Source organism: Bombyx mandarina, chromosome 07, assembly GCF_030267445.1.
Source record: "Bombyx mandarina strain Sakado chromosome 07, ASM3026744v2".
In the NCBI taxonomy this organism is placed as follows: domain Eukaryota; kingdom Metazoa; phylum Arthropoda; class Insecta; order Lepidoptera; family Bombycidae; genus Bombyx; species Bombyx mandarina.
The window spans coordinates 4,717,787-4,744,359 of NC_143214.1; the positions used below are offsets into that span (position 1 = coordinate 4,717,787).

The following is a 26,573-nucleotide window of genomic DNA, read 5'->3' on the forward strand; positions in this document are numbered from 1 at the left end:
TTTTTTGGTTATAATGAGGCATTATGTGGTTGAATGAGTTTTTTTTTCTACACTAGAATTTCCCTAGAAATCTTATTTAAGGCATGCAACACAACGTTTGCCGGATCAGCTAGTTTTCTATATAAATAAGTTTCAGATTTACGTACATATCCTTTCCAAATTTCGAACCTTCCAATTGATTCCTAAATAAAACTGGTTTCCCCACCTTTTCCACACTAGTAGTGGCAAATGCACAAACCGTGCGAGTCAAAATATAAAAAAAAAAAAAGTTTCAGATTGTGAGATACTTTTCTTATCATAATGTTTAATTTATTAATTATGACAAGAGAGATAGTACCTAATGTATTGTCAGGTCAGGTTGAAACCACAATTCACACAATGTTTTTCAGTCGTAGTATGAAACGTTATTGATCGGTATCCATAATCGAATGTAGCTGTGATCCTTAACTCCGGAGTTGTCGTTGAAGGGAGGATAAAATCCATAAAACAAAGCCAGTAAAATAAACCCGCTTTGCCGCTTTGGGCCTATAATGGCCATTCCCCTTTACGAAATCTCACCAACGGAGAATGACAAAAGATAAAATTTGGGTAATTTTCCTATAAAAATATTTTTATACACCTACCTATATAAAGGGCATACAATTTTGCCCTGTAAATAATACTGTCCTGTATTTTCGTATATTCATAGCGGAAACGTGATTTCAAATGAAACAAAAATTCTGAATCGTCTCATTTATTTGGTTAATAAAAATCCACTATTTACAAATTAACTTATTTGTCTATGTAACTTAAGTCCGTTTCAAACTTGATTTACATTTAGTAAACGAGGGTCAATTACATACCACACTTATTTATAAAACTGAAAATATTAACGCAAAGAAATAATAATTAAAACTATTATTTATTATATATCGCGTGACAAATGAGTGACGAAGAGTGAATCGCAAACCGTGCGCTTTGAAATCTTAATATTACAACCGTGACTCTAAGCGGGCCCCGCCATGCACAGTAACCTCGCCATACCTACCTACCTACGTTACAATAAAAATATGTAAAACACATTGCGTGCAATTTCATATTTCAAACAAATAAATGTATTACTAAGATAAAACTTACGTCATTGTGTTTTCACAAGACAATAAATCATCTTTTCGCATTAAAAGTGTACAAACTTCCAAAAACATTCGAAATTGAGTTAATATGCGGAATCATTTGGTATCACCAGTATTTCTCTCATAAATACGACCAAAAGAGCATAGTTTAGTTTTAGATTATTTTTTTAGTTTACTTATATTTTAACTGCTATTAACAAAATTAATACATAATTTTATCTTACTTTCAAAGACAGATAATGTAACTGGTAAAAACTAAAAAATAAATGTTGCAAAGATGACTAATATTAAAAATATCATATGTTAAGCCTTTAAAACACTCTCCTGTAAAATTTAGTAAGTTTTGAGATTATACAGTTTTAATGCGAGACGAAATGTTTAGTAAACGCAAACATCGCAGTCACGATATGGAACTTTCAATTAAATCAATAAAGTATTCATCTTCAAGTCTAATTGCTATCGTTGTAAGTTTAATATTAATCACCACTACGCGGTGAGCGGTCCGTGCTGCCGTCGCGGTCCTGAGCTTCGCCGTTCTGTCGGGGAGACCGGGACCTAGAACGGGATCCGGATCGGTCCCGCGAGACGGACCGGCCTCGGGACACGGACCTGGACCGGGAGCGAGACCGAGACCTAGACCGGGACTTGGTCGGACGACGCTCTTCCTCCCGCTTCGGGGACGCTTCCTTGCTGCGAGACCGAGATCTCTCCCTGTTGAATAGCCAATTTAACATAATATATCAATAAACTGCATTGAGCTCAAAGAAATAAATAATAGTTTAAAAACTTAACAAAATACGCTTTTATAGAAAATCCAAATAAAAAATAGAAAATAAATTTGAATAAATTTCAATTAAAAATAGTGTAAGGAAAAATGATTTTATTGTAAAAAAAAGCGTTTAATTTTTAAGTTGAATTTCAATTTTTTCATTCTTTTTTTTAAATATTGTATTGTCATCGGTACTTCAAAGTATACCAAATTTCGAGTTAATCCGACGTTTTGAAGGGGGTCAAAATCATGTTCAAAAATTCCGTTACAAACATACATACGTCTGAAGCTACAAAAGCGTATTAAAATTATATTGAATTGTTTAAAAATCAATTTTCAAAAATTTTCTACAAAATATGTATCTTTCATTATTTATATTAATTAATAAATCATGATTCACTGAAACTTCATGACTTGTAATTTCTTTTAAATGTATAATTAACTAAAAAAAACACCAAGGAATCAATGAAGGCGCCTATAAACATTGAATAAATAAATCCTTAAATAATTTGCTCGTCGACTTGCGTGATACATACGAAGAAGAAGAATAAATAGGCAAGATATAAAGCGGTTGCCTACATTACAAATACGACTATTCTACACATATGCAGTGTACTGAAACGCTCACCTCTCGACGGCCACTTCTCTTTGTGACGCAGCATAACATGGAGAGAGAGTTAATAAAAAACATTTTTATGTTGTGCTGTCAACGTGTCGTATAATCAATAATAAGCATAACGAACAATATGGGTAAAATTAACACCCAAAAGTATAGTTTATCAAGTGATGAGAATATGCTCCACTCGTGAAACGACATTGATTTTAGGTCGTCTGTGATACAAACAGTTAAGGGCGTCACGCACGGCGAAGATACTACAATATTTTATCTTAACATACAATATAGCTTGCTATACATTTTGTATGAACTATCACACATGGTTAAGATAATATATATTTTCGTAATACATTATCTTCATACAAAATGTATAGCAAACGGTATTGTATGTTAAGATAAAATCTTATAGTATCTTCGCCGTGTGTAATGCCCTTAAGCACGCGAACGAAAAAAATTTTTTTTTTTTTTTTGTTTCCAAAACAAAAAAAAAACCGAAACAAAGCTCACCAGAGTAAGAGGCGCGGTCGTCATGCATCGCGTAAGATTGAGAGCACAAGTGACTTACTTGGAGTCGGCTTTGATGTCGCGGGACTTGGAGCGGTCGTCGGAGCGGCGCCCGTTGCGGTCGGCGTGGGCGGGCTCCGAGCGGGAGCGGGAGCGAGAGCGGCTGCCGGCGCGGTGTCCGCGACCCCCACCCTCCTCGTCTTTGTTACGGCCACTAAAGATAGGAAATGTATTAGATTTGATTTTCCCGGTCATCGTAAATTAACCCACAGACACCACTGAGTTTCTCGCCGGATATTCTCAGTGGGTCGCGTTTCCGACCCGATGGTAGATTCTGCGAAGCACGGCTCTTTCTAGGGTTCGTGTTAGCAACGTCGTCAGGATTGAGCCCCGTGAGCTACCGTACTAGTTAAGGTTGAGCTGAAATAGCCTCTCAAGGATCTCAGCTTAGGTAGGAAAAAGAAAATTTGATTTTCAAAAAACATATAATATAGATGACAACAAACAGATTCGCATTACTTTGCTGTTGGAGTACATTTTTTCTTTTTTGTTAATTTTGTATTATTTTGACATGTTCTATTATAAAAAAAAATACCCCTACTACGATAAATTATTCACATAAAATTTCTGTAAAGTAAGTTAGTAATAAAGTAATTAAGCAAGTCAAATTAACAATAATTAGTAAAAGCAAAACACATTACGTGTTATTCTGTGTGACAAAAGATAATAAAAATCTCAACAATCAAATGGGACTGAGTGATAAAACAAAATTAGTGATATCTTCTGCGCAAACCACACACCAAGCAACTTATTGTGATGTAGCTAAAAATTAAAAAAACATTTTTAGATGATCACGTTTGGTTAAGTATATGTTAATTATTTTGATTTCCGAGTGACAGACTAATCTTTTTTGAAAAATAATTAGGGATCCTTACTAAAACTCCAATAGTGTAACCCGAGGTGTAAAAAAATTTACCTAAAATATTCTTTACATCGCGTGCCCTGCGAAAACTAGTGATGATAGAATAAAATAATGTACTACGACTTTATAGAACACATTATTATTTACAGAAAGTGTCGCGACAGCATATATCTAATCTAACTAGTATAATTATGCCGCAATAAGAGTTCTTTTATTTAAAAAAAAAAACGTTGAATTTTTCGTTAAAGACCCGAGCGGAGCAGTAGCGGGCCGCTAGTACATATTAATATGCTCGTCTGCCTTCTTAATTAGATTATAATTGTTGGATCCAACAAATGCGATTAAATACTTTGCCATCATGAGAACCCACTTCATGGCAATCAACTAACTACATACAATAAACAAGTTTACAAATACGTGAAACATAGTGTTCGTGTAGCATAAGGCTAAATACTTACAGTTTTAAATTTTGCTCAGCACATGTTACAACACACCTAGCCAAATAGAACACGGTGTTAATTTTATTCACTATCCATGTAGGACTTCGCTATCCATTTTGGGAGTAATTTTCAATTAGTTTAACATATAAACATGCAACCCTGTTTCGTCTCTAATTTTTTAATTTTTTTTTTTAATTCAGAAATATTCATTTGTTTGGATTAGATGAGTCATACAGATGAGAGTTAAAACTGAAGCTGTTACACATGTACACTCTATGGTGATAATGAATATTATTTATTTTCTTTTATGGTGCAACATATTGGTAGCTTATTATTATACATTATCTAGCCTTAGTACTTACATTTCATAGGATTTCAAATAATTATAAATAGTCACAATAGACACGCATTGGCTCGATAATGTTATATTATTTTTATCTAATAGCATTAGTTGTACATAGTTATAATATATCGTAAGTTTAAGAAGACTACTTACTTGGAACGCGATCTAGAGCGAGATTTAGCAGCAGGGCTCTTGCTCTTCTGTCTAGATTTAGAACGAGATGAACGGCGTGATCTGAAATTTCAATAGTATTAATAATAATGTCCTATTCTAGAACAAACACTATACTTTCGTTTGTTCCTCAGTTAGAATTTTATCATCAAGACTCTTCAGCCCCGAAAGATGGTAAATATATAGTATCATCATTAAAAAAATATAACGTGTCAGTATTTTTGTTTAGTTTGTTTATTACCCGAGCTTACAGCTGATAAGCTGTGCATTATTAAGTAAACACAACAGAGGTAGAGAAACAGACAAACAGCAGAGTACCGCTAAGGATTTTTCTCATGCCGTTCATGAGTTTATTTTAAATGCATTGAACATTTCCATTTATTCAAGCCCTGATGTACCACAATTTGTAAGCCATAAGTTGAGCAATGATAACGCATGTTGATGTCAACTAGTGGTCCCGCAGTAGTCGAAATTCGACTATAATTAGTTGACATTATAAGTTTGAACACTATTATGGTTCTATTGTCAAAGACTATTAAACCTCTATAATATTTTCTTCTTCATAATTTTGGCTATGGCCAAATAAAAAAAATACCAAAAGAGTATGCATTGGTGTGTAATGCACACACACATCACAGTACGGTAGTGTGTGTAATGTTTTTTTATTGATTTAATGTATTTTTTATGCATAATTTAAAAATTTTTTAGCATTCTGCACTCCTTCTGTATATTCTCTATAAGTGTGAGAATTCTCCGTCCGCGCAATATTCGTAAAAAGGAATACAAAGTATTAACATATACATTTCTTTAACATCCCGACCATTAATGCTTTAAAAACAATTTCCATTGATGACGAAAAAAAAAAAAACCTTCAGTATAGTTAAGACCGTTTATCGCGTTACCTGGATCGTGAGCGCCTCCTGTCCCGGGAGCGGGAGCGCGAGCGGCTGGACGAGGAGCGCGTGCGCCGGCGCGACGACCTTCGATCCTCCACGAGTCGCACGCGCCGTCCGTTCAGTTCCGTACCGTCCAGTTTCTCAATGGCTGCCCGCATGTCCGAGTGCGTCGCAAATTCTACCACACTGTTGGTAAATAAATTAATTTGATGATGTGTCTAAGTAGCTAATGACTGCAATCGTCTCATCGCAAAAATGAAAACCTAGACAACCAAACTGCCAAACGATATAAAGTTTTCTGTACGTAAAGTACAAAAAAAACCCTAAACATCAAAAAATATTATTTAGATTTTTTTTTATTGCTTGGATTGACGAGCTTACAGCCCATATGGTGTTAAGTAGTTACTGGAGCCCATAGACATCTACAACGTAAATGCTCCATCCACCTTGAAATATAAGTTCAAGTATAGTTACAACGGTTGCCCCACCTTTCAAACCGAAACGCATTACTGTTTCACAGCAGACATAGGCAAGGTGGTGATACCTACCCGTGCCGACTCACAAGAGGTCCTACCACAACCATTGTACAGTATTCCTTAGTAATTCATAGAATAAAAATACCAAAAAGAGAATAAATCAAAGGTAATGTTCTTTGTCAACAAAGTAACTGAAATATTGTGGAAATTTGACTTTTGCTTAATTTTTGGGTATTTAAGAAGAAAATATCTCACCCTTCATTCCTGTGTTGTTTATGGGCGTCAGCGTAAGTCACTTCGCCAGCTTGGCGCATATAGTCTTTCAAATCCTGTAAATGAAGACTTCATTTAGTTTTTTGTTTTGTATCAAAAGAATAAATTGTTTCTTCGGTCTTCATCAGAATATTATAGTATCATCAAGACTTTCAGCCCCGAAAGATGGTTAAAATAAAATATCATCATTATTGTTTTATATGAAAAATCTTATGAATAGTATACGATTTACAATACATTCCTGAAATTAACTAACATAATGGATATGAATATGAAAGGCAAGTAATGCAGTATTTTCGTATGCGATTACTAATAGGTATTATTGTTTACATGTTAAGAAATGTCGCATTTTCATATGTGCGATGTCCTTTATTTTGCTTTTCGATTCTCATTATTATGTTTTGGCTCTGAATTCCTCCCTGGATATCTTCATCCTTTTCAAGGCAATATTCATCATGAGTCACAGATTCAGTCATCACATGGCCTCTAGTCACTTCCTGCACCAGCTACAGTCACTAGCCTCGGATGGTGGACACTTCCTTCTGGGTCGGACTTGTTTGGACTCTCCATATAAACATCTAAAAGTAGCATTTTCTTCAGTTCGCTATTTGACCCTGGTCCGATGCGCAACTTCGGAAATTAGTTTCATATTGGATTGACTTCATAACAATCTTTAGATTCATTCTTTGATCCTGCATCTCCTTTGAAAATCTTCTTGGTTCAGTACAGCCTTGTCATTCCGTAACTGCCTTTGACAATGTAAGCAATAATACCATCAAGTCAGCGCAGACGAAAAACGCAAAACGATTCATGTAAATAAAATTGAAGGTCACAATAGTTTTTATAATATAGAACATTGTGAACTGTAGTAAAATAAAAGATATACTTAAAATGTAAGTGTTGTGATGTCGGTTGTGTCCATCGGTTGGTGTAGCCCCGACATTACCTGGCGGGCTGCTCGCATGCGGGCGCCGGACGACGCGGCGCAACTCTACATCGCCTGAGACCACATCACACAGCGCAACGCACATCGACCGGACTGGCCACCTTCTGTTGTTTTTAAAAATCATTCCATAAGCTCGAAGGCAACTCTGATACTAGATTACAATTTAACATTATATTATATGCAAACTTTAGCAAATGTCATGTTTAAACTAAGTATGTCTCTACGGTTTGTGAACTTTTGATCTTTTATTATTAAAGCAAGTGATAAGTATTGTGTTAAATATTAGATTGATGTGGTCCAGATTCCCGAACGGCCCTCGAGTGCCCAGTGCGTTGTGGTATGCGTTTTGTTTAAAGTCTCCACCAGATATCAGTCCAAACCATCAGCAAGTTTCAATGACAGCGGATCTTCTCTGAGGATCTTTGTTTTCTTTGGCCAATTGTGAGTATGCTTCTTGCGTTTCATCAAATGTCCAAGCTCAGTAGTCCATCGGTCCATTGGTCCAGTCCAACGCTCATTCATTTTCCAGTTAGGGTATGTTGTAGGTGCCTGGTCCAGTATGCAGTGTCCTCGGCAGCCCGCGCCCGCGCCACGACCCTGGTGATGTGTGATGAATGATGATACGTAATCCATTTGCAGGGTGCTTACCTGCCAGCTAATGCGGCTAGACAAATTCTCGACGATAAGTCGATACTCGGTGCGCGTTGGCGGTCCGTATCTATAATTGTAGTCATCACTGTAAATTATAGATCAAAACCAAAAATTAAACTGGATGCATTCCAGGTTAATTTTACAGTCGTGATAATAAATTTCACAAGTCATCAAGAGGTCAAAAGAAAAAGTAGTATTTAAAACAGTATTAAAATATCTCTGCAAATTTGATATTTGGATTTATATCTTATCTTGAAACTTCTAGATATTTCATTTTGACCTTGATAATTCTATTATGTCGTTGTTTAAAAAAATAAACGCCATTTAAGTGGACATAAAATTCATATAAAATCACCGGCACAAAGACTTTCCGGTTTAAGTATCTTATAGGTACATTTAGTTGAAGTAAACAAATTTTATCAAATAGTCAGACAAGGACATGTGCCTTTAGTTAATAGATTTATCATGTTGATTAATATTATTTTAAATCAATTTGTTTTAATCAAATGTACAGTAAAAAGACAATAGTTAATTGTTATACATATGATATTAAACGACCAAAAGCGATGTCAAACATTACCATGTTGTTAATAAACATGCATGTTTGGAATTGCATTTCCATTCTGGCTTGCAGACGGATAGTGTATACAGAGGGTTCTTGTCGCTGCATCACCCTACAACAGAGCGACAGAGCTGACACTCACTCGTATCGCGAGCGGCCGCCGCCGGAGCGCTCGTAGTGCCGGTCGCCGCGCCGGTACCGGTCAGCGCTGCGATCGATGCCCCTCGCTGGCTCCACCACCACCCTGCGTAAATCCAGCAAACTATTAGATCCGCCCCCGATTCTTTCACCGATCGAAAATCTTCAAATTGATCAAGATTCATGTTATCTCACTTGCCTTCAAAGACGTCATGAGTTGCTCCAAACCCAATGATAACAATTTAAAATCTTATCACAGTAACGTTGTTACGAAATTCTGATACCATTGGAAATATGTATTTAACAGTTTAATTACTAGAATTAAACTCACAAATATTAATAAATCTGAACTAAATGACTATTTATTAATAAAGATAAAATAAGTAATAGTAATATTATCATATTTTAAATTACCAATAATCCAGCTTCTAATCTATTTTGACATAAAATGTTAGCACCCTTTCTGCATTAATTTTACATTTTAAAAATATTTCATTTCATAACATTGACCAATTTATTATATTTTTCATCTCATTCATTTCATCAGTTCACAGAAAATGTAGAGCTGGCTGATAAAATAACAAATTATTCATTAATTATTTTTGTTACCTTTCACCCAATAGTTCTTTTCCATTTAGCTCGTACACAGCATCATCTGCATCTCTGTAATCTTCAAATTCCTGAAAATTATGAAGTATATTAAAAAAAAATCAGGACTCAAGTCATAACTTTTGTCTCTAGATAAGCTTAAATATTTTTTAAACTAACCATCATTATTGTTTAATATACATTTTATGAAATAATACATACATATTGGATAGACATCTGAATAAATTCACAGCCCACCTAGACTTGTGGGGATCAAAGGTGAGTCTTCAAGCAATAGGCCGAACCTCATACATGAGGTTCCTTAGTGTATCTGGCTTTTGATTATATGTAGATATTGGGAGTGGACCACAGACGCAACATTTTTTAGGGCCCTATCCACCAAAAGATTCTCCTTGCACTCTCTCATATGATGGGACCACTGTTAATTCAACATCACATAAACTCTAAACAATATTTTTTACCATAAAGTATGTGAAAGAAACTAAAACTTACAACAAAACCATATCCATTCTTGATAAGTATGTCTCTGATTCTTCCAAAACCTTTGAAGAACTTTTCCAAGTCTCTCTCTCTTACTCCAAAGGGGAGACCACCAACATACACTCGTGATCCAACCATTTTCTGTGAAAACAGACAAATACCAAATATAAGTTTAATTAAAGCAACATTTCTACCAAAATGAAGTAGATATTGCACCAGTTTATAAACCCTATAGTGAGAATATTAATAGCCTTCGCGTCTCCATCTTCATGGATTCAAGTAACCAATAGTAATAAAATCCACATGCTGGTAGCAAAAGCATATACCTAAAGAAAAACGTTTAAATTCATTAAGTACTCTTTAATTTCAACTGAATCTTCTGGCAATCATTTGAGAATGTTCCACAATGTGGGGTGTTTTGATAACCTCCACTGACCAGGTTATCGTCTAGATATTTAGAATAAATATTGTAAATATATGGCCCGTTTGTATATGTTAACTACTTTGAGGTACACATACTAATGTTATTAGTTTATTAGCCTACTTACTAAATAAATAAATAAATCTAATTTGACCAAAATTAACCAAGAGTATATTATATTATTTTAATGGGCACGATATTGTATCATGAATATTTTGTGCGAATTTACATTTATTTTAGACTTATCGACTCCAGAGCTACTTATTAGAGAGTGCGCCTTTAAGCACACCGTCACTTCCCGCGCCATTCAATTATCGATTTTTTCAGGTTATGTTGTAAAAATAACGCTAATAATATTATTCAAAAGCGTCCTATGATCAATTTATATAGCATATGATATATCGGAGCCAATCTGATTGCACCCAACTAAATCGGAACTGGATTTATTTTGATCTCTGTGAGAAAAACTCCTAATGTAAATTTCAATATGCAACTCGATGATCACTTCTTAAATGCATAACAAACGATTAAAAAACTTTGGACTTAAGAGTCTAAATTCAAGCTTGCCATTGCTACATATTCAATCGTGGTATAGAAGATGGTGAAGGTATAGAAGAAGACACGCTACACGAAAGCTAATCATGCAACAATATGGCGCCCAACCGCGCCGCAAATTCTTTTTTATAGGAATTCTGGTACACTTACCCAATAAACAATAATAAACTATGATTCAAAGTTGAACTAGTAAGTAATCGACGATTTTATCACTCAATATCAAAATCAAAATCCATAATAAACCAACTATTTGCATAAATTACAACGTGCTCAGACGCGCACAACAGCTTCTTGATTCCGGAAATAGTACAAATTCAGTGCTACCAGCCAGAGGTACCAACACTACTTTTTTTTTTGAGTTTATGGCCTGGTATCTAGACCTTTAGGCCAAGTCTTGAGTATTTTTAGTCGGTTTATTATATACCAACACTACCAACACACAGTAGGGTTACCAGGTGTATTTTCTTCGTTTTCTTTACATTCATTATTTTTTCTCGAGAAAATTAAGTTTTATAAAATCCTGTTTTATAGTCAAGGTACCAAAAAGCTTAACTTTTGATAGTGGTCTACTAAGATACCAAATAATCAGAAAGTTACTTCATCACACGGTAATATGTCTACAACTAGAACATTGTACATGTACTTAGCATTTTATTCTTATTGTATTTTTATTTTAATATAGACATTGATATTGAAGATGTAACTTTTAATACATTGCTTTATGTCTGAAATGATCGCTACTAACAAAATTTATACCTAATTGGTTTTATTGGCCATTATATGCTAACTGCAAGGGGTTATATTATATAAATAATTTATAATCTAAAGAGTAAGGAATAATCGTTATTTTTTTGTTTATGATTATAGTCGTCAGCCGTTTGTTCGACGTTACTGTCCCAACGGAACTCTTGTTCCATAATTTTACTCGTATTTTTATCGTGTCCATATTGATGAAAAAGAACAAATGTAGTGAAAACAAATCACTTACTGATGCAAGTGATTACTAACGAATAACAATATTTGAAACAAATGATTGAATTACAAAATAGAAGTTCACATTTTTAAATAAACTTCATTTGAATTAAGGCAACTCCATGTATAGACCATTCATATTTATGTTATAAGAGGCTTTAAATTAAAACCATTGTGATCATTGCTTAGTTGAATAAGCTACTAGTTTACTCACAGATTCATATTCATTCTTAAATTAATACAGAGAAACGATATATGGTTGGGAAATATCTGATGAAATATGTCGTAATTGAATTTACAGATTAAGAGTATTATGGACCGATGTCTTTGGTATGTTTGTAAAACGTTAATCAGACATCTTGAAGTTTGTGAAACTTACGTCCGTAGATATAATATTCAAGATTACCTCTTACGATTCCATTCTGTAGATAGATAGGTACTAACCAAGCCAAAGCTTTTTAAGAGTTTTGTGGAGGATAGAGGTAAGGAGAACCGTGTCATATGGGAGAGGCTTGAAAAAGTGTTCCACTTTCAGCACTAAATAACAGTTCAAAATCCTCCAGAATGGCGCTAGCATAGGCACAGGGTATGATATGAATTGAGCAGTTGTTAACTGATTGAAGTATGCTGAGTTAGGAATTAGAAGTATATTTAATGACTAGAGTAGTTAATGACAGTGTAATATACAAGACCTCACATGTTTACGTAGTCAAAACTAATTTCGTCAATATAACCTAAAACTTTTACTGTAGTAAAACGTGGAGACATCGATTGCATTTTCTTATCAGCTTTAAATAATATACTTTTTGTGATTTTGTAGTGCTTACAGTTCTTTCCTCCTTTTTTATTTCTCTATCTTATTCTAATAACTATTAACGTTTTTTTTGAAATTTACTCGGTAGCGCCGCCCTTATTTAGCAGATTTAGATTTGAACGGACACTTTTTCACACAGAGACGGTTCTCCTTACCTCTACTCCATAAAGAGTTCTTAATCTTCTTTTTTATTAAGGCAATATAATTTATGTACACCGTGGCTTAGATAATACAGTTAATAGGCTCAGTGAATTTAGCCCCCTTTTTTTTAATTTTCAGATTTTTATATTTTTAATTATTTGTTCATCGTTTATTCGTTAATGTTCGAATTGTTCGTTTTTTCTTTACTTATAATTAATTAAACAAATCATCACCGTTAAGTGGGACCCCTTAGTAGATATCTTTATTTTTATCGCTCAAATTAATTAATTTTGACCAATTATCGTTTGTTCGACGACTATTGGTGATTGTTCGATCATAAAAACAATTAAATTCCCAATTATTAATTATTTTATATCTAATAAGCAAACCATCACCTCACGCCATCTTCTTTTTGATTTTCGGATTTTTTTTATTTTTAATAATTTATTCGTCATTTGTTCGCTAATGTTCGAATGTAAAAGTTGTTTGTTCGTCTTTTATTTATTTATAATTATTTAAACAAATGATCACCCTTAAGTTGCCCCTCCTTACTAGATATCTTTATTTTTATCGCTTAGATTAATTAATTTTGATCAATTATCGTTTGTTCGACGACTATTGGTGATTGATCGATCATAAAAACAATTACTATCACTAATATAAATAGAGCAGTTATATACAGAGTGAAGCAGGCTGCCTTTCAGCGGACACTTTTTAATAGACTGAGTTGGTACTCCTTACCATCCTCCATGCCTCAATGGTAGAATTAAAAGCTAGTTGCTCTAGTTTAATAGATGCTTCAACTTTTTGCCCATCTACTAAAGTATTAGAAATTAATTTATCAATCAATTTTATCTAATTTTACTAGATTTTATGTTCTAATATATTCTTTTTATTTTAGTAGATGTGAGCAATAATAATTAACCTACATGATCAATATTCTCCGTCACTAATGGATACCAGCATTGCCAGAGGCACAACAGAGTTGCTGACCTTTACTGACGACTCGTTATAATCCTAGTTTGAAGAAGGACATGATTTTTTGGCCGGAACGCCAGGAGAAAAGTTGTTGGAATCGTATTATATTCTTAATTTATTGTTTCTTCAGATGAAACGTGTAATAATTATGAATTATTAACCATTTAGCACCTGCGATAGTGGACGAGTGTGGGCAAAAAAGTAAGTCACTAGACGTTGCTTTGCAGTTTCTTCAAGAAAGTCCACTAAGTCTCAGTAAATTCCCACCATTTTGCTAGGACATTCTATCGCGGGCTTCGGATAGCCTGCCGACCGAGAGGGCTGGTCGTGACGCCGATGATCGCCGGTCCGGTGTCCCTAGGGGGAGGGTGATGGGAGAGATGTGCTTCGTACTAAATACTTCATTTTCCCGCCACTTTTTGTCTTTTCATGAGTTCTGTCTCATGCGATATTCGGACGTGGGTTGTTGAGCGACTGGAGGTTTTGTTGGTTCGACTCTGACATCCTCCGCCTTCCATCCCCAGTGGAGGGCGGAAGTTCGGTGATTTCCTCCTGACCAAAAAAGGACATCCTTTCATAAATGAAAATCTCATGTTGTTTTATTCAATTAAAATTTCAATAAATCGATTTCACCTTATTCCGCTCCATTTTCTCAAATTGAATATAATAACCTTTATTTATTTAAAAAAAAGTTGACACCGGCAACAATAGCATCGCAAGAAGAGGATTGCTTTTCAGAAAAAGAAGGACTCCAATGGCTTTCGGGAAGAACGTACGGTACGATACCGTACCTAGCAACAGTGATGTCCATAGATAATACACATAAATTAGTTATAGATAAGCAACTCAAGCACTCAACAAAAATGTTTACAGGCGTCGGCCACTAGATGGTTTCGCTTCGATGAGTTTTTCATTGCTCCTGTAGATGGCAGTAACATATTACCTATCCTATATATTTTTTTAATGAAGCATTTTGTAAATTTTCAGAAACTAAAGATTGACAAAATTTAATCAATTTGTCTATAACAACTAAAGACTTGTATGATTTATTATTTTTTTATTTACTGTGTTTAGTTATACAGTAATTAATTACCTTAACTTTAACAACAGAAAAGTTTAGAGGCATCCGCTACAAGATGTTGCTAGTTTCCATGCAAAAAAAGATGTCTTAAAGCATGGCAATTTCAGGGCCTCGGAGACGTTTTTTTTTTATTGCTTATATGGGTGGACCAGCTCATAGCCCACCTGGTGTTAAGTGGTTACTGGAGCCCATAGACATCGTAAATGCGCCACCCACCTTGAGATATAAGTTCTAAGGTCTCAGTATAGTTACAACGGCTGCCCCACCCTTAAAACCGAAACGCATTACTGCTTCACGGCAGAAATAGGCAGGGCGGTGGTACCCACCCGCGCGGACTCACAAGAGGTCCTACCACCAGTACCGGTAACGTAATATTAATGATGGCAGCACCCTGTCCATCTTTGCTATATTATAGATTGTTGCTATGTGTATTGATTTAAAAAAAAAGTTTCTTATCTTACAGAAAAGAGGGTTCATGATTGTAGGAATATTTTTGAAATAAAACTGACATTATATTATAATTTTTTATTTCCATTCCAAAAGCCAACATGCCACAACGCATACAAAAAAAATGCCTTCACAACTTTAACTGCAGAACGAAAAATTAAATGCACATCATAGGCATGTCTATTTTCTTTCAATTATATCGATTAGCTAAATTATGAAATTAAAAGAAATATGACACACTATAAAGGCCCTGCCAATATAACATCGAAGAATGACTTTCGCTGCATCTGTTTACATTATTGTCACACGGCGTGATTTCAAGGTTCTTATTTTGAAAATTGCAGCGAAATTAATTTAACTTAGATACTAGAGACAAACATCTTATAGGTTATAAAAGACCTATTTTTTAAATATTTGATAAGTAAATATTAAGTCACTCTCACATTCAAACTTGTTTTAAGGCAGTTTAACATTGAGCCATTTACTAAAACAAAAACTTAGGACTCAAAAATATTTTTCGTTCACGATAACATAATATTGTATTCCGTAATGTCGGTAATAAATGCGCGTGGGCCGTAGGTAGGAAAGCAGTAGTCATAGGTGTGGTTTTGCCTGAACTCTACATTGCTGGCATATCTGGCCGAGTGCAGGCTAGTCCCAATTTTTTATTCAGTGTGCCAACGGTTCCCTTGACGTCCCTTTTCACCATTATCACTTGTTACGACGGGCTAAATAGATAAGTTAGCTAAGTAGGCACCTACAGTACCGTACCTATTACTTAAGTGTTTAACATTTCAGTTGTCATTTTCTCTGAATGTTTGATGTGGCCCTAATCGAAAATCTCAAAATAAAAACGTAATTTCAATCATTAAAATGTAATGGGTTCGCTGATTTGGTTTGAAATAAAATTTATTGTTGTAATTACGTTAAAGACGCTCGCCTGCACCTGGCCAGTACGGATTCAGACTAGGTGTCTCAAGCAACTCGCACATAACTAATAATAACTATATAGCCTTCTATCGATGGTACTTTGTTTTGTCGTCGGTTAGGCCAAGATGTATAATATTAAATTACCAGTTTAAATAAGTAGATTGTCATTGATTTTTTTTTAAAATAATTTGTCATTTAAAATTAAGAATTTATAATCTGATTCACATTTCAATTTCAATTAAACAATTCAATAATACATAATAAAATTAATGTCCTTGATTTTTATTTCACAAAATCAAATATACTTATAGATTTTTATTCTTTAATAATCAGTTTCGTAGTTTTCTTAGTCGTAAGAATGTTTGAATAGTTTTTTATGGTTTCATTTTGTATTTATTTTATCAATGTTCAGGAAAACTGAAAAGTATTCTCCTAATTGTGCACAAATCAAGTAAATAACAGGAGTTTAAATTGTTTCTCAATCATGAATTAATAGCTAAACATGAATAGGAGATAGATTTTATTTTAAATGTAAAGGAGAGAAAATAAATTATACATTTTCCACACTTACAAAATCATGGTTAATTCTTTTGTCAGCCTTGTTTAATCTGTAAACATGAGTAGTTTCTGTATATTTGAATCTGTTTATGTGAAATTTGGGCTAAAACTATTTGATCATACTATTCTTTTAAAAGTGATAAATTTTTATTTTTATTAATTAAAACTTTAATTTTAATTAAATAAAAATAAAATAATGAAAACAAAAGGACCTCCTGAAGAATGCAATTAAATCACACATGTTGTGTTTTGAATAACCAATTGGCTAATTAACTTCTGAGATATAAGCGTTTTAAGTTTGTGGTCAGGATTAAGAGTGGATTTTCCAAATTGAGCAAAGCCAGTTTTCTTCTGGTTTTTGTATGGCAGCTGTGAAGAATGACTTTGCTATGAATGGTTATGTGTTCTGAAAGGGGATTGCAACGTTTATATCTTCCTTATTTTCTCAGCCAGTTTTCATTTTGTATTTTGAGTCAAAAATATCTTCATTTAATGTGCTTCATTTTAATATAAAAATTCTATATCATTTAATTTATATATTTTCTCTATGTTAAGACAGCTAAAAAATCTTCGTTAACTTAATACATAAATCACTAGCTGTGCACAAAGGTGTAATATAATACTGTATAGTTTGTGAAATGGCAAAATGTTAAGTAAAATCTATAAAAACCGGAAATTATTTTCTGAAGATAATTGAACAGAGTTCTATTTACACATGATGTTGTATGTGTTGGAACATAAATGTATATAAATAATCATTTGAAAGTATCATAACGTTTCAGTCATTTTTTCTTTCAGTAACGGAGATATTTGATATTAAACTAGTTAAACTAGCTGAGAGTGGATAAATATTTCGTTTTTTATTATAATTAAGGTACATTAAATGTACAGTCCGGATTTTGAAGAACAAAATGTTTTGATTTGAGTTTAATTACATTGACTTCACTGTTTCTATAGAATGAATTAGGTTTCTATTTAAATATAAGTGATTGTATATGTTAACGAAATGGAAAATCTTAATAGATATATAAATAAGGTACTAGGTAAAATGGCAATACAGTTTTGACCAACTTATGAAAAGTTTACATTGCAATTTACATTTTATCAGTCTTTTCTTTCTGTGGAGCTTAAAGAACGATTTGTTTTGTAGTGTTTTTAATTAGAATAATTGAAAACGCACTAGTATCTCTTAACAGTGTATAGCTGTTCTATAAAAGCCTATAAAGATATGTAGGTCTTTTTTTTCTTTAGAAAGATCACTCACACTCGCATTCTTGTCTTAGTATTCTAAAAAAAATAATTGTACTAAAATAGGCATGCTTTCTAGCCTACGTTCTCGTTAAATGTTAGTATTATGATAAAATCAATACTAAAATACAAAACTAGTTTGAACTTCGTCTGATACAGACAATATTTTTTTTTGGAACATTTTAATTTATTTGAACTTTTTTTGCTGTGAGCAACAATTTGAAATTTAAGGTTCTCTTAAGCTAATGTCGGCGAGTTCGTTGTGATAGCGACCCGCTTAGTCTTTCGTTCTACTATCACTCATTATTCTTCTACTACGTTTATACCTTAAGGTACATCCATAACTATATGTTAGTAAATGTCAATCAAACCTATTTACTGTCCTTTCTCTATTTAAACTTTCAATTATTAAATAAAGATATAAAACAGGCATTTCATTACGTCATCAAAAACCATCTAGATATAGTCTCATACATCCTTAAGAAAAATCTACTTTTCTCTTAAATTGAATTAGATATTGTCTAAATACCATTCGTCATTTACGTAGCTAAAACTCGGAACACACTCGATGGCAAATACAAAAGTGCATCACACAAATTGTGCTACTGGGATGTGCCTATAACCCTTTGCCGTGTCTATATCCATAAAATCCTGCTAGAATTCTAGCTTAATTAACCACAACTTTATTTATCGTGCTTCTCAAACTGGAGGAGGTCCTCGAACGTATCTTAGTTGAGGAGTTAACGATTGGGCAAGAGAGTTAAGAGCATCGCAGCATCGTGGACGTTCAACCAACCAAGCGGCTAACAATAAAGCGACAAGGCACAGCTGAATGGGGAGAGATGAACGTAATACACGCCACACCCATCCACCCCGAGGGCTGTAGTCGGGATCGCCCGAACCAGTTTTACTGCCAGCTACTGGGCCGACGTTATTTTCTCTGAAATAAACAGAACTATAATAAATTTAAATTAGTGACCAAACTTTAAATATAAACTTTAAATAAACTTTACTAGTGGTAGGACCTCTTGTGAGTCCGCGCGGGTAGGTACCACCGCCCTGCCTATTTCTGCCGTGAAGCAGTAATGCGTTTCGGTTTGAAGGGTGGGGCAGCCGTTGTAGCTATACTGAGATCTTAGAACTTATATCTCAAGGTGGGTGGCGTACTTACGTTATAGATGTCTATGGGCTCCAGTAACCACTTAACACCAGGTGGGCTGTGAGCACGTCCACCCATCGAAGCAATAAAAAAAAAACTATTTTGGGATTTTTTAATTGTCATTTTCGTCTCCGAAATCGTTATCAATCAATATCAAAAGTATTATAATTAATGAATTCTTCACATTAATTATTAATATTGCTTACAAAAACTTCATCTGGAAGTTTACTGTTGTACATGCATATCTATACAAAAAAATATAAAATACGGTATTACTTACATGTCATCGTCAATTTTAAGTTCCGGTATGTTTTGTTCAACCAGCGCTTTACAAGACGCCTGTAAGGTGCGTACTTCGTTTTCGGTTTGTTCCATACGCTAAAAATAAACAAACGCAACGTTCAGTTTCTAATCACTTGATCAATGTCCAATAAACAGATCGACAAAACTAGAACAAGGTGGATTTAAAATTAGACAAACTATTTAGTACCTTGGCAATAGCCCTGTGTGCTGGGGAATTCGGAGCTAAAGTCGCTTGCAAACGACGCGCCAGCTCTCTCAGAGCACCCAGACGTCTCGCCCGTCTGCCAACACCTTCACTATCTCCGTCCGATATACCAGAGTCCGAGAGGGAGTCGCATGTTGAACTACCCTATAAAAAAAATTAACGTTATAAAAAAATTATTAAATTTTTACTGGTGGTAGGACCTCTTGCGAGTCCGCGCGGGTAGGTACCACTACCCCACTTGTTTCTGCCGTGAAGCAGTAATGCGTTTCGGTTTGAAGGGTGGGGCAGCCGTTGTAAGTATACTTGAGATCTTAGAACTTATATCTCTAGGTGGATGGCGCATTTACGTTGTAGATGTCCATGGGCTCCAGTAACCACTTAAAACTAGGTGGGCTGTGAGCTCGTCCACCCATCTAAGCAATAAAAAAAAATTTATTAGTATTAACTAGTGGTCCCGTAGTACTCGAAATTCGACTATAATTAATTGAAATTATAATTTTGAACATTATTAAGGTTCTATTGTCAAATATTAGTACTAACGTATTCGGCCTTTTAATTTATACCTTCTTTTTCTCTATCAGAGATGCGGCCAATTGTTTGATCTGAGTGGCGACTTCGGTTTGGTCACCAACAATTGTACCACGATCACGCAATGCCTCCAAAGTAGCTAGATCTCCCCTCAATTCGCCTTGAAGTTCACGGAGCGCACCCTCCCATTCGGCCCAAGCACATATTGCTTTTTCCAAGGAGAGAAGTTCATTAGAAGTCCTGAAATGGAAAGTGTTTTAAAACGCTACAAATAATGCACTAGTTTAATTTACATCCATCACAAACTCAAGCTAGTTTACTATATGCTATAGATTTATTATTATAATAATGACCAGTGTTGAAACGTACCGTTGATGCGCATCATCCCATGCGGATAATAACGCTGCTAATTCAGTAGCGAGACCGCTATCATCTGACTCCATTTCACCGAGAGTCCGACGTACAGAGACGGTCAATTTCAACATTGAAACTTTGCATTCTAAAAGACGCGATAGGCGATCCTGGGAAAAAATTTATTGGAATTTGTATTTTGACAATAACAAAATACGAATAAGTTTTTTTAAGCAACATCATTTTATAATGTGGTTGCAAAATTATTTGAGATTACGTCTCCGTCGAAACTGTCACCTACGACGAAGGGCTCGACGAGTGTATTAAACCCACAGACACAGCCCACTGAGTTTCTCACCGGATCTTCTCAGTGGGTCGCGTTTCCGATCCGGTGGTAGATTCTGCGAAGCACTGCTTGCTAGGGCCAGTGTTAGCAACGCTCCCGGTTTGAGCCCCGTGAGCTCACCTACACGTCAAGGACAAGCTGAAATAGCCTCTCAAGGCTATCAGCATAGGCAGGAAAAAATAATAATGAGTAATAACCAAACCCACATTATTTATTTGGATGACGTAATGTTTCGTCGGTTACAGTTTCTATTGTGTTGGCAGCTGAGTACATATATTTTCTTAAAGCATCTGTTTGATTGTTTGTATTGTTCATATATGTTTTAAATTTACCTTTAACTCTTCGATTCTCCTGTGTAGTTGAGCTCTTGTGTGCGGTTGGGGAGCGCAGTCTGCAGGGTCACAGATATCGTCGAGCGTTTCCCGAAGCGCTGCCATTTCCCTGCGGAGTCTTCTGGCTCCACCACGACGAGTGGCGGCTGCACGCAGAGCCGACCAACGAGCCGACACCGCTAAAAAAAGAAATAACCTTTCGTTGTAAATTTGAAAAAGACTTTTCGGTATCCTTAGCTTTGGTCATGCCGAAAGGAAAAATTATTCTAAATACCGAAATTTTTTATATTATCTTATGAATACTACTTTATATAACATAATTATTATCTTTATATAACATATCTTATATCTTTAAACGAGCAATTCTTGTATCTATACTAATATATAAATCTACAGTGGTTTTTACGGATGTTCCGTTGTAACTACTGAACCATGCATACGATTGACTTGAAACTTGGTATACATGTAGAAAATACATGTACTTAGTGGATAGGCTAATATTTATATGAGTGTTGGACTCCTACACCAGTTGCGGGGGCGTTAATGATGAGATTCTTTGTGGGGGTGAGAAACAATAATGTTAATTTTAAATACCCAGCGAAACGGATGGGTATAGCTAGTATAAATATACATAATAATCTGAATCTCGGAAACGGCTCTAATGTTTTTTTTTTTTATTGCCTTTGTAGGCAGACGAGCATACGGCCCACCTGATGGTAAGTGGTCACCGTCGCTCATGGACCTCAGCGATGCCAGGGGCAGAGCCAAGCCGCTGCCTACCATAAAGTACTCTCCGCAAGCCTCGTTTGAAGAAGGACATGTCATAGCGCTCGGAAAACACCTGGGAGGGGAGTTCATTCCAAAGCCAGATGGTACGTGGCAAAAAAGAAAATATTCATAAAATTCATAAAATTTTGTATACAGGGGATTTCGGGGGCGATAAATCGATCTAGCAACTATTTATTTTCAGAAAATGTTTTTTTTTTCGTGTTTTCAATAATCACCTTTATCGATAATCAACTTAAACATAAACTTTTTTTTTAATTGAAAGAAAATAACAAATAATATTATATAATATAATATCAATATGTAATTCGTATTTAAATATAATTTCTAAAAATACAATTTATCAAAAAAAAACCGGTCATCCAGGTCTGTATATAACAATAGCTTGCGATTGTTTTTTTGTATAATATGAAAATTGTCTTCATTGATTACAACAGCAGTTCCAATCTTTTGACGAATAAATATTTAGAAGATAATGAATTTGAAATGGGGAAAACCTAAAACACACTCGACGAGAATATGTAAAGTTATAGTAACGTGAATTATTTAAAAATACGGTTTGTTTACGAGCAGCGATGCGTCTGGTGGATGTATCTAGGTCGAAATGCAATGTATAAGTCGGTTAATATATATTTGGTTTAATACCAGGTGGTTTGGCTACTACTGCGATTGATAGAATACTTAATATAAGTCGCTATTATTCAAATCGAAACAATTATGACGATTTCATATTCAAAACTACAAGTTTTTTTTCACTAAAATTATTATTATAAACTAGCTGACCCGGCAGACTTCGTGGTGCCTCAATCGATAAATAAAATACCGAAACTTTCGCGTAAAGTAAACTTAAAACAAACAAAAGGAATCCGTCCGACGGGCAACTCATCAAAGGAATAACAAAATTGTTATTTTTATTTAATTCCGAGCATTTTCATATTTATCTACCTTTTAAACCTTCTCTGGACTTCCACAAATTCAAGACCAAAATTAGCCAAATCGGTCCAGCCGTTCTCGAGTTTTAGCGAGACTAACGAATTCGACGAACGCAATTCATTTTTATATATAATATAGATATAATATATATAATATATAATATAGATATAATATATATAATATATAAATATATAATATATAAAGTGATTGTGACGGGCAAAGTAGAAGGAAAGAGACCCCGCGGCCGATTACCTAGCCGTTGGTGTGATCAAGTAACCGCTCTAACTGGGTTGCCAGTCGCAACCGCCATTCGAGCAGCTGAGGACCGGACGAGATGGAAACAGCTCACGAGACAGGCAACGGTCAAGTTTCAGGGACACGACCTTCAGAAATGAAGAAAGCGACGAAGAAGAAGAAGATAGATATGTAAAGAAATATTATATCGAAATTATGTTTAATTCACTGTGCAATATCACAGCACTGTGTAGGCAGAAACAACGTTTCTTTTTGTACTCGGTGATATTCACATTATGAGTCTTGAGCACAAACATGGCCTTGTATCATCACATCTCGAATTTATGCAAAAAAATATTAATTTAGGTAGATATAGGTATACATGATTCCACCTCTGCAGCGAGGCCCCACAAAGCTTGTTCACTGTTCGTTACTGTTATTACGTGCATAATCATATTATGTTCATTGAAATTCAAAGAAGATTGCATATTATTATGCAACAAGAGATAACTTGAATGTACGCTACATGCCTTAATTTGTGTTATCTTCCGTAATCAAAATGTAAAAAGGCAAGTCTGCTGAGTTTGTTTCACAGGTTCTTCTCGGCACTGTGGCTTTTTTAGACCGGTGCAGTAATGGAAAAGTTTATTTTATCATTCAATAATATAAAATGACATGGAAAATAATAGATAGTATGTTTATATTTTATAGTTTCCGTGCTCACAGACTTGAGACGTCGGAAAAAATGTAATAACAATAAAAATGCGAGCTTAAAAAGTAAAAATAGTTTTAAAAAAGAGAGTAAATGATTTTATTATTCAATAAAAATGAAATATTGTTGAAATTTAAGATACATATGTAGATCACATTAATAACGTGAATGTTTTAAAGACATAACGGCGTTTGGCGTTCGAAATGTGATGCACAAAGGAATGTATGGCCATTAACTCTTTGAAGGTACGTATTATTTCTTGTAATCTATTTAGAGCGGACGAAAAACAAGTTGGAGCCAACTGGAGATAAACCGTTAAAACATGTCTACTTAACATATTGTCAACGAAATCAGAAAGGTTTGATGTTCAATCTGAAATGTACGAGTAAAAGATTATTTGCTAGGGCAGTCAGATGAAGAACTATGGCGGGATTGCGAGCAGTAATTTTATTTATTTGGGAAACAAAAACCATGTTAAACATTCGGAAAATACACCGGCTGCTAATAATTAATATATTATTAATTTTCTATAGATTGTAAACGACAAAAATAATTTAGAATATCACATTTGTATTGCTGTATGTTTATAAGCTCACAATGTATCTCCATCGTATTGAGTTTTTGTGAGTTAAGTAACGTAAAGCCGGTGCCGAATAAATAAGAATAAACCATTAAACCATTAGTACATTCTTATGCCGGCTGTAGGTACTCGTCTCGTGTGTCTCTCGTTCGCTCGTCACGTAGAGGTTCGACACGAGACCACACCATGTACACACTCGTTGTATGAATTGCACTTTGGATGCCCGTTGGAATGGACCTAGAAGAAACTGACGCAGTTGGCGGACAACCAAAACGAACGAGTGTGTACACGCGCGTTCCCTTAGTCTCCCAGACCCTTTGACTCGAGCGCAAAAAACCGACACGCTTCCGAGAGCGAAAGAAAGCCACGAGACGAGGTTGCCATGTACACACTGTCCCTCGGCCTGTCTCGTGGTGCCTCGACGAGCATGTACAGCCGGCCTTAAAGGTGCTGGTGATTATAGAAGATGATGATATTAGTACGAAATTTGCATATTTAGTAGGTAGTAGTAGCAGCACAGTTATGGATGCTGGAAACGAGACAAAATTGTTGACATCCAGACTTCCAAAATCAAGTATTTTTTCGGCATACTGATTCAAACTTCGTAGTAGGTACTTGACAGGGTAACATATCTCTAGGGCCCTAAAACATCCTTGGGTCTGCGGTCTGCTCTCGACACTGCTCCAGACTTGATCACCTACCCCACGCGCCCCCTTAGGTGCGGAAGCCTCGTAAAAGGTTCGGACGACTGTCCAAAAAAAAAAAATAACTAAAAGCTCAACGAACGAGTGGATCATACAGCAAGGTTGTCGTAGGGAAGATTTTTATTAGCTTAAATATGTAAAAGAGCGTAAGGAATAATTAAGTTGTGGATGGCACAACTCTTCTTGAAGCATGACCCCGGTCACCGTCTTCGCCGAACCCATCATTTGCGACGAAGGGCTCGGCGAGTAAATTAACCCATAGACGCAGTCCAATGAGTTTCTCGCGGGATCTTCTCAGTGGGTTGCGAAGCAATGCCCTTGCTAGAGCCAGTGTTAGCAACACCGTTTTAAGCCCCGTGAGCTCAACTACACGTCAAGGAGATGCTGAAATAGCCTTGAGAGGCTATCAGCATCTCAAAGTAGTAGTAGTAGGACAAAAAAAAGCATCAGGTTTCTATTGCATTGGTATATCGGGAAATCGATTCTTCAAAGGAGAACGCAAGTTAGTTTTGCTAGCATACGCGTAGTGGTATCTGGTAAATGCTACATAAACTTCCGAAAATGAATAGAATATTAGATTTATAAAGTGTTATAGAATCGAATTTTAATAACGAAGACATTGGTAAAATTGTTATTGCTTGGAACTTTATAAACATTTTTACGTAATAAGAAAGGAGATTACTTTTTCTGTAAAAGCATAATAATTAACTAGTTCAATTTCGACAAACTTGAGTAGTTGATGAGGGAAATTATTTGCATTGAATAATGTTATTTTATACAAGAGGATTACAAGACGGTTGCTGCTTTTAATGATATACGTATACAAATTTAATTAGATGTATTAATATAGCAACTGAATATGGCTGGAATGTTACATAAATCCTTGAATTATCATGAAGTGGGCAGACGGGTTTACTGCAAGCCACAGGTACCTCTAAAACGCCGAACCTATATTTAATTCATTTTTATTGGGCATATATTCGTTTGCCCTAGTTTACGGCCCACCCACTAAGTTGTTATCGAAGCCCAAAGATATCACCATGTGAAGGCCGTCACCCAAAATGGTGAGCAATAGGGTCTTAAAACACGCCCTTTTTGTCGATATGTATCATTAAAAAAAAAACATGGATTGAATACAAAGATGAAAAGAACTATTATGTGATATGTTAAATCACAAGGGTGTATGTAAGTGTATCCGATTTGGGGACCGATGTAGGCAAGAATAAGTAAGAATACGAATTATCCAAAACAAGATTGAAAGTATCTATTAAAAGTAATTAAAACAGCCAATTTACCTGTGAGAGTTAAATTATGGTAATCTGTACATTCTCATTGAAGTATATTGTA

At 35.1% G+C, this 26,573-nt stretch overlaps 2 protein-coding genes and 1 long non-coding RNA gene across 17 annotated transcripts in view; 1 reads left to right on the top strand and 2 right to left on the bottom strand.

Annotated features, from left to right (window-relative positions):
• Positions 1-717: 717 nt before the first annotated feature.
• On the bottom strand, positions 718-11,269 carry B52 (serine and arginine rich splicing factor B52). Of its 7 annotated transcripts, none has more exons than XM_089728522.1 (12): positions 11,035-11,268; positions 9,921-10,049; positions 9,429-9,499; positions 8,824-8,925; positions 8,117-8,186; positions 7,413-7,572; positions 6,505-6,578; positions 5,780-5,959; positions 4,860-4,940; positions 3,063-3,215; positions 2,510-2,527; positions 718-1,823 (listed from the first exon to the last, which is right to left on the bottom strand). In XM_089728522.1, the coding sequence occupies exons 3-12, from the start codon at positions 9,451-9,453 to the stop codon at positions 1,589-1,591; spliced, it is 1,098 nt and encodes a 365-aa protein (XP_089584648.1). In that variant the 5' UTR covers positions 9,454-9,499; positions 9,921-10,049; positions 11,035-11,268; the 3' UTR covers positions 718-1,588. The 7 variants fall into 7 exon arrangements, with proteins under 7 accessions (XP_089584648.1, XP_089584647.1, XP_028030003.1 ...); XM_089728521.1 differs by having other exon boundaries at positions 8,117-8,204; XM_028174202.2 differs by lacking the exon at positions 7,413-7,572.
• A 2,501-nt stretch (positions 11,270-13,770) lies between these two features.
• On the top strand, positions 13,771-16,425 carry LOC149502614 (uncharacterized). The gene is made up of 2 exons (XR_016323282.1): positions 13,771-13,990; positions 14,482-16,425. It is a non-coding gene; the product is annotated as an uncharacterized LOC149502614 (long non-coding RNA).
• A 1,793-nt stretch (positions 16,426-18,218) lies between these two features.
• klar (klarsicht) overlaps positions 18,219-26,573 on the bottom strand; it is a 326,898-nt gene continuing 318,543 nt past the window's right edge. For 6 of the 9 annotated variants that reach the window (XM_089728516.1, XM_089728518.1, XM_089728512.1 and 3 more), the window contains 6 exons: positions 21,278-21,456; positions 20,618-20,769; positions 20,284-20,488; positions 19,703-19,864; positions 19,493-19,590; positions 18,219-19,008 (listed from right to left, as the gene is read on the bottom strand). In XM_089728516.1, coding sequence (XP_089584642.1) covers positions 18,753-19,008; positions 19,493-19,590; positions 19,703-19,864; positions 20,284-20,488; positions 20,618-20,769; positions 21,278-21,456 — 1,052 coding nt within the window. In that variant the 3' untranslated portion in view covers positions 18,219-18,752. The remainder of the gene's footprint in view (positions 19,009-19,492; positions 19,591-19,702; positions 19,865-20,283; positions 20,489-20,617; positions 20,770-21,277; positions 21,457-26,573) is intronic. The other 3 variants (XM_089728517.1, XM_089728519.1, XM_089728515.1) reach the window with 1 other exon arrangement.

What these genes read in the sequence shown, in the direction of transcription:
- B52 (XM_028174198.2), bottom strand. Translation starts at nt 10,046, where the DNA reads ATGGTTGGATCACGAGTGTATGTTGGTGGTCTCCCCTTTGGAGTAAGA. An exon ending in AGAATGGATATGGTTTTGTT is followed by an intron (nt 9,500 to 9,920) that starts GTAAGTTTTAGT and finishes CATAATTTTCAG; the next exon opens with GAATTTGAAGATTACAGAGA. An exon ending in CGCTCTAGATCGCGTTCCAA is followed by an intron (nt 3,216 to 4,859) that starts GTAAGTAGTCTT and finishes TCCTATCTTTAG; the next exon opens with TGGCCGTAACAAAGACGAGG.